This window comes from Bufo bufo, chromosome 9, assembly GCF_905171765.1.
Source record: "Bufo bufo chromosome 9, aBufBuf1.1, whole genome shotgun sequence".
In the NCBI taxonomy this organism is placed as follows: Eukaryota; Metazoa; Chordata; class Amphibia; order Anura; family Bufonidae; genus Bufo; species Bufo bufo.
The window spans coordinates 219,647,740-219,659,501 of NC_053397.1; the positions used below are offsets into that span (position 1 = coordinate 219,647,740).

General features: G+C 42.8%; 1 protein-coding gene across 1 annotated transcript in view; it reads right to left on the minus strand.

The window, feature by feature from the left end:
- NFIA (nuclear factor I A) overlaps positions 1 to 9,145 on the minus strand; it is a 284,426-nt gene extending 275,281 nt beyond the window's left edge. The window contains exon 1 of the mRNA XM_040408390.1: positions 8,907 to 9,145. Coding sequence (XP_040264324.1) covers positions 8,907 to 8,915 — 9 coding nt within the window. The 5' untranslated portion in view covers positions 8,916 to 9,145. The remainder of the gene's footprint in view (positions 1 to 8,906) is intronic.
- Positions 9,146 to 11,762: the final 2,617 nt, after the last annotated feature.

Consider the following 11,762-nt stretch of genomic DNA (forward strand, 5'->3'; position numbering starts at 1 on the left):
GTGATTTGCACAATGGCACCGGCTCTGGGGCTTCTCCTGACAAGAAGAATCTTACAGAACCTGACACGTGAAGCCCGAGTGACACCAGTGACACCAGTGACACCAGTGACAGCCGCTATTTACTAACACTCTGCACTGTCTCCTCTCTCCTTGGGATGATTTCTATTACTTTTACTAAATATTATTATACCTTTTCTACAATAGAAATCCCCCCTCCTCCCACTGCAGGAAGCATGCTGGCACTTGTAGTTCCACCCCAGATTGGGTGGTGGTTTTTATTATTATTTACAAAAATATATAATTTCTCCCCTCCCCCATACACAGATATGGAGATTCTGCTGGTACTTGTAGTCCTGCACCAGTTCCTGTTCTCTGGAGGTTGCACACGTGTACATTATTTTTAAGTATTTTTCTCTATATACCAGATGATATACAATTCTGCAGCATAACTACAGCCTTGGGATAGGAAGGCATGCTGGCGCTTGTAGTTCTACAGCAGTGCTGGCTCCCTGTGGAGAAGGCACACATGTCTGGGGTGGAGGACACTGGCTGCAGGGAATCTTCTACAATATTTTTTGGCATTATTACTTTTTTTTTTTTAAGTATTTTTACTATAGACAGATATACAATGCTGCAGCATAAGTACAGCCTTGAGATAGGAAGGCATGCTGGCACTTGTAGTTCTACACTAGTTCTTGCTGCCCGTTCTCTAGAGAATGCACACATGTCTGGGGTGGAGGACATTCCATCGGCTGCAGGGAACTTTCTACAATGTTTTTTATAATTATTATTTTTTCAAGTATTTTAGTTTCCCTCTATACAGACAGGCACATTCTGCGGCCTAACCCTGGGATGGGAAGGCATGCTGGTACTTGTAGTTCTACACTAGTTCTTGCTGCCTGTTCTCTAGAGAATGCACATGTCTGGGGTGGGGGACATTCCATTGGCTGCAGGGAACTTTCTACAATGTTTTTAGTCTTTTTTCTTAATTTTTTTTAAAGTATTTTACAGTTTCCCTCTATACAGACAGGCACATTCTGCGGCCTAACCCTGGGATGGGAAGGCATGCTGGCACTTGTAGTTTTACAATATCTTTAGCTCAGAATATAGCCAAGCGTGCAGGACATTAGGTAACAGTCCTTGGGTCATTAATGTTAATTACGATGATGATTATTAGTATATTTTAATTCAGACTCTTGCAGCTACAGTAAAACTACCAGCTCAGTGCTAGGTGGCATGCTGGCACTTGTAGTTGCAGGTCCAGTGTGAAGTTCTAAGACGTACTGTTGCCTGAGATGCTGGCACTTGTGGTTCTACAATAGGAATAGTCTTACTGTTATTGCAGCCAATTGCCAGTAGCCCCTGTGGGCACCCAACCGGCATCAAGCAGCGGCGTCCGGAAAACGATGGCATTTGTTGTTACATAGAAGAACAATGTTGTTTTGGCAGCACGGCCAGGGATGCCACGGTACGTTGGCACTTGTAATTCTACCAACATACTGGGCCTACTTTTTCCTCCAAGCAGCATTGTGACACCTGGCCACAACCTGCCAAGTATTTCCCATATGGAGCAGCTCGCAAAATATCCGGGCTAGGACTACACGGCGACATTTGTAGTCTCTGGAGTCGCACTGCCACGTGCTGCAAAATACCCACCCAAGAAAGATTCGTGTCGCAGAATGTCGCAGTGCAATACCGTAGACTAGTCGCGCAACATTACTGCAACACATGTCGTAGTTGTACCCTATGTATGTCACACGACTTATTGTCGCGTAGCTAAATGCTACAAAGCTCTTCAGGTCGGGGCCGACCCTTTACCCATGTAATACCGGCCTGATATTGCACCTTACACCAGTTTATGGTGGTGCTTATAACCAAAATAATAAAAAACACTAGTATAATGTATCGGCGCCCCCCGGCGGGGTCACTCCTGGGCATCTCAGGCCTCTGAGATTTTTTTCTGGCCTCTGAGATTTTTTTCTGGCCTCTGAGATTTTTTTCTGGCCTCTGAGATTTTTTTCTGGCCTCCACTCTCTCTTTCTACTCATTAAACCCCATCTGTTTAACTATTAGTATTTCAGGAAATCCAGGCGAAGTGCTGGAAGGCCACAGAATTATTTCTGCTTTTGGCTAACACCCCCACAGGCTTTCCATGTTTCCTAGATACTAGATTTTGGCTCTCATTCTGACTTTTGTCCAAGCCACAGAGAAAAGTTATCACACAAATTACTGTCTAAAGTATACATGAAGCCTCGTAAACTCCGAGGCCTCGCTCTGCCCAACCATTAACCGCTTGGAAACAACCAGCATCAAATCAGTGTGCAGCACACCTCCGTCCAGGGGCATGCGCCTAACTGGGCTCTGCCTATGGCCTCTTGCACACGACCGTAAGGCCTTTTCAGTATTTTGCGGTCCGCAAAAAAATACGGATGACGTCCGTGTGCATTCCGTTTTTTGTGTGGAAAGGAACAGCTGGCCCCTAATAGAACAGTGCTATCCTTGTCCGTTATGCAGACAGTAATATGACATGTTTTATCTTTGAACGGAACGCAAAAAACAGAACGTAAACGGAAAAAAAAAACGTTCGTGTGCAAGAAGCCTATATCTACACACACAGATAAGGGTGGGTTCACATCAGCGTTAGGGCTCATTCACACGAACGTGTGCTGCCCGTTGCCGCATTTGCTGATCGGCAAAACACGGTCACCGTTCCACGGATGCAGACCCATTCACTTCAATGGGTCAGCAAATCCGGAGGTGCGGAACGGAAGCACGGAACGGAACACTACAGAGTGCCTCCTGGGGTTCCGTTCCATGCCTCCGCACCGCAAAAAAGATAGAACTTGCTTTATCTTTCTGCGGAACGGACGGATCACCATGCGGCTGGGCCAAAGTCGGTGCCCGTGCCTTGCCGACTGCAATTTGCGGTCCGCAGCACGGGCTTCACATGGTCGTGTGAACAAGCCCTTATGGCTTTCCGTTATAACATGGTTATAACAGAATCCATAAGACGGAAGTCAAAACGGAAGCCTTTAAGAGGCATTCCGTTTTTAATACAAGTCTATGGGCAGCAGAACGGAATTATCCTGGTTTCCACTATGCAGGTGTCCAGTCCTGCATAACGGAAACCAGGACGGATCCGTTCTGCTGCCCATAGACTTGTATTGGGACGGAATGCAGAATGGAAGCCTTTAAAAGGCATTCCGTTTTGCTCTCCATCATAATACAAGTCTATGGGAATCATAACGGATCCGTCCCATTTCTGTTATGCAGAACGAACAAAAAAGTCCTGTCGACAGGACTTTGTTTTCCGTCTTGCATAACGGGAACCAGACGGATCCGTTCTGCTGCCCATAGACTTGTATTATGATGGAGAGCAAAACGGAATGCCTCTCAAAGGCTTCCATTCTGCATTCCGTCCCAATACAAGTCTATGGGCAGCAGAACGGATCCGTCCTGGTTTCCGTTATGCAGGACTGGACACCTGCATAGTGGAAACCAGGATAATTCCATTCTGCTGCCCATAGACTTGTATTAAAAACGGAATGCCTCTTAAAGGCTTCCATTTTGACTTCCGTCTTATGGATTCCTTTACTTTCTGTTATAACCATGTTATAAGGGAATCCATAACGCTGATGTGAACCCACCCTGACTGATTTATTGTTCTACCATATATTATGCATAATGACCATCTTCTTTAAGAAGACCACCCCCTAGAAGACCGAATATCAATGCAGTTTTGGATGGTCAACACAAAGAGGTTCACTAGATAGATAGATAGATAGATAGATAGATAGATAGATAGATAGATAGATAGATAGATAGATAGAACATAGATAGATAGATAGATAGATAATAGAGAGATAATAGATAGATAGATAGATAGATAGATAGATAGATAGATAATAGATAGATAGATAGATAGATAGATAGATAGATAATAGATAGATAGATAGATATGAGATAGATAATAGATAGATAGATAGATATGAGATAGATAGATAATAGATAGATAGATAGATAGATAGATAGATAATAGATAATAGATAGATAGATAGATAGATAGATAGATAGATAGATAGATAGATAGATATGAGATAGATAGATAATAGATAGATAGAAAGATAGATAGATAGATAGATAGAATATAGATAGATAGATAGATAGATAGATAGATAGATAGATAGATAGATAGATAGATATGAGATAGATAGATAGATAGATAGATAGATAGATAGATAGATAGAAAGATAGATAGATAATAGATAGATAGATAGATAGATAGATAGATAATAGATAGATAGAACATAGATAGATATGAGATAGATAGACAGATAGATAGATAGATAGATAGATAGATAGAATACAGATAGATAGATAGATATGAGATAGATAGATAGATAGATAGATAGATAGATAGATAGATAATAGATAGATAGAACATAGATAGATATGAGATAGATAGACAGATAGATAGATAGATAGATAGATAGAATATTGATCTATATATGGGCTCATGCACACAACCGTTGTTGCTTTGCAGTCTGGATACGGGACGTGTGGGTTCCTCATTTTGCAGAACAGAACATCCGGCCCCTAATAGAACAGTCCTGTCCTTGTCCGTAATGTGGACAATAATAGGACATGTTTTATTATTTTGTGGAACGCCCCCAGTGAAGTGAATGGTTTAGCATACGGACACAGTGTTGCTACTTGTGCATAGACCTGTGGATACACGTGTACATTGTTCACATGCATGTGTATATATCTGTATATGCGTGTGATCCCATGTGTATATGGCCATGCGTGTTTATCTGTATGTGTCTATATATCTGTGACTAGGTGTGCATAAATACCTGTGTATATAAGTGCATGTATATATATGTACCGTATACGTATTCCTGTTATAATTGTATACGAGTGTGACTGTAGGTGTTTGTGTATTTCTGCGCACGTATTTGTGAATAGGTGTGTGTGTCAGTATATATATGTATCTGTGTGACTAGATGTAATAAAGTAAACAATATGTATAAATATTCCGATTCTGCGGATGATGGCGCAGGGCGCCCCGGATGTGCTGGAATTTGCGTCCACCTCTATATAGTGTATGGATATTCTATGGATGATGTTTGTGCAGTAAACACTACTACTCCCCCTCTCCTGTCATCCCCTCCGCACACCTCCTGCTGCAGGGCACAGAAGGGGTAACTTGCTCCATATTAAAGTTTGAGGTTAAACTTGCTGCGAGGAGCACAGAATATTACACAGGGAGCTGGGAGGGGTGAGGGGGACGGGCAGGGGCCTGGGCTTTGTCTCTCTGTACAGTAAATGTCTCTCCCTGCAGCAGCGGCGGCGGCGGCGGCTCTTATTCCCCTCAGACTTGTGGTTGCCATATTATGTGACGGAGGCTTTGGCGCCCTTTGTGCGGCGGTGAGAGGCCTCCCTGCGCCCTCCAGGCCGACACTCCAGCCCAGGCTCAGCTCTCTCACTTCTCAGGACACAAGCAAATCCTAAAAAACAAGCAAAAGTGGAACCAAGCATAAGAACAGTAAGAAATAAAGAGAGAGTCCTGAGCCGGTGCCAGGGGAGCTGGGTGGCAACCCTGGCCTGTGCCGTCTTCTGACAGGGCGAAGGGAATGGGGCAAGACAAGGAGCAAATAATCAATGGGAAGCAAAGAAATAAAAATGGCCTTTTATTGAGCCGTTAAAGTGGGAACATGGAGGTGAGTCAGTCAGGAGTTACAGGGAGGCTTTAGCCTTGAATGCCCGCTGGAAATGACTCCTTCCCGGGCTTCACTTGGCACCATGCCCAAGAATGCATTTACAATCTGCTATATGGGAAACGTATATATACACAGGCACTAAAGGAGCACATTTACTATGGGGTAAATATACACACGTGTGAGGCTGCGGCAGACGACCCGATGGGATGTCCTCAGTGCACCCTGAATTATTGTCCCCTCTCTATGACAACACGTGGCCCTGTCCAGAAAATATCTGCAATCCTACTACCTGTCTATGTGAAGGGTGGTCTCCTGCAAGACCTGGACTGTGGCGAGGGGGCACAGCGCCATGGAAGCCTCTTCTATGGATTTCAGGGAAGCAATGATTAATGGCTGATTTATAGCTGTAAGTGAAAGAATGTGAAGATCACAGCCCGGGTCCTAATTACAGAAGGTGGGGGGGGGTAGACTGGCGGCCCCCCCTCTATGGAGCCATAACTCACTAATGTATGGGGCTCTGACACTCGCCTGTGTAAGAAGGATCCCATTTACACTGCACCTTACTGCACCGGCGGAGACAACAATGATAGATGAGACCACAGAGGGCGACTGGCAGAATATAGATAACAATGTATCGATTGGAAATGTATATACAGCGCACAAAGGAGAAGGGGGTCTGCAATGTATCCACCTATGTACACACAGGCAGCGCCGTCCCGCTCTCTTCAAAGGGAGCGCCAGACCCCAAGAGAAAAGCTCTAAATAACGGATGGGGGGAAGGGGGCGCTCGGCCTGTGACCAGCAGAGGAAAGAATCCTTGTGGCCCAACACCTAGAACAGCGATGTGAAACTACGACTCCCAGCATGCTCCTCCATTCATTTCTATGGAGTTCTGAGAACATCTTGGGAGTTGTAGGAGGTTAGCCTTCCCGGACCTAGATCATCAATAAAGTTTAACAGGTTTTGAATCAACGAAATAGAGCCTAGTGGGCGCGAATATTCCGAATATAGTGATATATATTCGTAATTTCGAATATTACATTATTTTTTTTTCATCTTTTCATCAGTAACCTCCCTGCTTCTTGCTTGTGGGCCAATGAGAAGGCTCCAATATCTTTGTCTGAGCCGAGCAACATCCCTAGCGACCAATAGGAAAGCTGCCGACCCCTTACTATATAAGACCCTCCCCAGCAGCCATTGTATGCAGTATTCTGCAGATCTGAGAGAGAGAGAGCAGTGACATTGCTGAGCTCTGTGCTTTCCTGTGTCATCACATTAGATAGTTAGTTAGCTTATATATATATATATTACAGATAGTCAGTGTAGGTTATATCCTGATATAGTGGAGCTGATAGGTTCCAGTGCAGGGTGTTAGGTAGTGTGATAGGGATTAGTGTACATACATACAGGCTACAGACATAGCGCTGTGATGTCACAACAATACTTAGTGCACCAATCAGTAATATGTAGTCAGACCTGATAAAGTGTGAAGTTGCACGTATTGCTCCAAAATATGCGCATTATTAATTGCCGATTTGCACAATCGCGAATATATTGGAGCACTTGACTCTATCTGCATATAAAGCTATTGTAAGGTTCTGCCGCGCCGACCATTTTCTATAGTCTCAGGAAACTTCTAGCAGCTTGAAAAATGTAGCTATAGTGACCCACGCCTGTATTTCGCGCGCATTACACGAATATTACATTGCTGATTTTTCGCAAGCAAGAAAATAATATATATATGACGAGTATTCTACCAAATATTTGCAAAATATCGCAAATTTGAATATTGCCCCTGACGCTCATTACTAGTAACTGATCGGTTCCAGAGGCAGGATCACTGGGACACTTTCTGGTATCAGAGCCCAGGGGCCCTCGGGTGCTCTGGGGGGCCACTCCAACCCTGCACTCAGCTCACAGAGCCCACCGGTGATAGCTGTCACCAAAGAATATACATAGGGCGCAGCTTGCGGATCGGCAGGGCTTGTGCCCCCAAATCTGGGTGCAACGTATACAACTATATACACACATTAAAAGTCAAAGGGAGAGCCAGACCCCAAGAGAAATGCCCAAGGGGAGAAGAGCTCTAAATAACGGCCCCCCTTGATTCTAGAAATGGAAGGGGCGCTCGGCCAGTGACCAGCAGAGGAAAGAATCCTTGTGGCCCAAACACCTATGTCATCAATAAAGTTTAACAGGTTTTGAATCAACGAAATAGAGCCTAGTGGTAAGTGATTGGTTCCAGAGGCAGGATCACTGGGGGCCCTCCGGTGCTCTGGGGGGCCAGTCCGGCCCTGCACTCAGCTCATAGAGCCCACCGGTGATAGCTGTCACCAAAGAATATACATAGGGCGCAGCTGGCGGATCGGCAGGGCTCGCGCCCCAGATTCTGGGTGCCAGCGAAGGCGCCAATAAGTCACCAAGGTATTAAGATACAGGACTAGGGCAGAAAACTGAAGACAAACCCATGGCATCTGCAGCCACGCCTCGTTATAGTCTTACCCTGCACTGATACTATGACTCTGCAATAGCAGATGAAGGGTTAAAGAACAGATACAATGTAGCACATTCTGCCTACAACCCACAGAAGAACAGATACAATGTAGCCACACATCCCAGCCTCAGTTTTCCACATTAACACTAAACTTCAGGCAAAGTCTCTGCCCCATGCAGAGCACAAGACCCCCCTGCACCCCCTCCCATTCTAAAAGAGACCCAGAAATGGCCTCGAAACACCCTCCAACCGCAGAATCCCAGCCGCCCATTGGCCAGCAGCCCCATCCATCAGGACTCCCTGCAGCAGGATTGGCCAGCCCTGCTCTGTCTAGACACTTCCTTTGTGCCAGGGGGAGGGGAGGCTCACATTCTACGGCCCCCTCTTATTTATTTTTTTACTTTTTTTTCTCCTCTCTCTGGCTGGGATAGAGCAATTGCAAAATGTGCAGAGCTCAGCATTTCTGGAGGACTACAAGGAAAGGAAACCCACCCTTCTCCTGGTGCAGGGAGGCTGCAGCAGCTCAGACATTGCTGCTATTATTCTGCAAAATGAACATTTACTACTGACCCCCCCCCCCTCCTCAGACCCCCTCCCCCAATAATCCCGCCCCAACACATAGAACACATACAATACAGCAACATACTAACTAATGCAATGCAAATCAGCAACTTACTGCAGCCACATACCATTGTCATGCATGAGGGTACATACAGCACATGGGGGGCTCTAAGTGGCTCTGGAGCAGGGCAGCGTCATGACTGCTAGATTTAGGGCCCTGGGTAAAGTGGCCCCTGGAGAGCTGGGCACGGCGGCAGGCTGCAGGCAGGGATCAGTCCATGGCCTGTAGTTGGGGGTCTCCAGCGCCTGTGCCCGGGGTGGGGGGCACTTTGCACAAGTTGCAATCTCTCCGGCGGCTCCTTGTTTATTTCCGCAGTTGTTACAATTTGCATAGTTTCCCCGCTCGACCAATCAGAGGAGAGGAATGGCAGCTCCGGCCGGGGCCACGGTCTGAAGCCTCCGGAGCTAGGCCCCGGGGTGGGGGGCCCCGGAGGACGGAGAGGGGGGCCGGTCACCACAACCCCCATCATATCCTGCCCGCTGGGACTTGTAGTTCTATAAGTGCAAATAATCAGAGAACATAGCGTCCGGCAGCGGCAGAGCAAGATGACTAGAACTATTATCTGTCTATTATCTAATTATCTGTGTCTATTATCTATCCATCTATCTATCTATCTATCTATTATCTGTCTCATATCTGTCTGTCTAATTATCTCATATCTATTATCTATCTATCTATCTATCTATCTATCTATCTATCATCTATCTATCTATCTATCTATCTATCTATCTATCTATCATCTATCTATCTATCTATCTATCATCTATCTATCTATCTATCTATCTCATTATCTATCTATCTATCTATCTATCTATCTATCTATCTATCTATCTATCTATGTATCTCATATCTATCTATCTCATTATCTATCTATCTATCTATCTATCTATCTATCTATCTCATATCTATCTATCTATCTATCTATCTATCTATCTATCATCTATCTATCTATCTATCTATCTATCTATCTATTATCTATCTATTATCTATCTATCTCATTATCTATCTATCTATCTATCTATCTATCTATCTATCTATGTATCTCATATCTATCTATCTCATTATCTATCTATCTATCTATCTATCTATCTATCTATCTATTATCTATCTCATATCTATCTATCTATCTATCTATCTATCTATCTATCTATCTATCTATTATCTATCTATTGTCTATTATCTATCTATCTATCTATCTATCATCTATCTATCTATCTATCTATTATCTATCTATCTATCTATCTATCTATCTATTATCTATCTATTATCTATCTATCTATCTCATTATCTATCTATCTATCTATCTATCTATCTATCTATGTATCTCATATCTATCTATCTCATTATCTATCTATCTATCATCTATCTATCTATCTATCTATCTATCTATCTATCTATTATCTATCTCATATCTATCTATCTATCTATCTATCTATCTATTATCTATCTATTGTCTATTATCTATCTATCTATCTATCTATCTATCATCTATCTATCTATCTATCTATCTATCTATCTATTATCTATCTATTATCTATCTATCTATCTCATTATCTATCTATCTATCTATCTATCTATCTATGTATCTCATATCTATCTATCTCATTATCTATCTATCTATCATCTATCTATCTATCTATCTATCTATCTATCATCTATCTATCTATCTATCTATCTATCTATCTATCTATCTATTATCTATCTATTATCTATCTATCTATCTCATTATCTATCTATCTATCTATCTATCTATCTATCTATGTATCTCATATCTATCTATCTCATTATCTATCTATCTATCTATCTATCTATCTATCTATCTCATATCTATCTATCTATCTATCATCTATCTATCTATCTATCTATCTATCTATCTATCTATCTATTATCTATCTATTATCTATCTATCTATCTCATTATCTATCTATCTATCTATCTATCTATCTATCTATGTATCTCATATCTATCTATCTCATTATCTATCTATCTATCTATCTATCTATCTATCTATCTATCTATTATCTATCTCATATCTATCTATCTATCTATCTATCTATCTATCTATCTATCTATCTATCTATTATCTATCTATTGTCTATTATCTATCTATCTATCTATCTATCTATCATCTATCTATCTATCTATCTATTATCTATCTATTATCTATCTATCTATCTATCTATCTCATATCTATCTAATTATCTGTCTATCTATCTATCTATCTATCTATCTATCTATTATCTATCTATCTATTATCTATCTATCTATCTATCTATCTATCTATTATCTATCTATCTATTATCTATCTATCTATTATCTATCTATCTATCTATCTATCTATCTCATATCTATCTATCTATCTATCTATCTATCTATCTATCTATCTATCTATCTATCTGTCTATCTATCGTCAATGGGGCCTGACAGACTCACAGCCAGGATCTGACTGCTCCTATAATGGTGATGAATGCGGACAGTAATGGGGAGGTTCTCTGGGAGGTTCCATCCTGTTGTTCTCTGTAGGATAAGCGGCGCCCTTGGTCTCTGCAGCCTCTTCTCTTATTCCATCACTCGGACACTGTTCTCACTGGACTGAGCTGCAGGTTCCTGTTTCTTCATGTCATCCCGGACAATCATTACTAGAAGTATTTCTCTGACGACCACCTGGTCAGGCCGGAGACTTACCTTCCCCTGTAAGAGGCCACATGTATTGTATGCAGGTTTTCCTATGTGAATATACCTCACAGGTCTACAGAGCCATAGTACCTCACCAATAGAAGCCTATGGGGCCACCAGGGGGGCTCTGTGTGCCTCCTTATGAGTCCGGCCTGTGTATGAGCACTTAGTACCTCACCAATAGAAGCCTATGGGGCCACCAGGGGGGCTCTGTGTGCCTCCTTATGAGTCCGGCCTGTGTATGAGC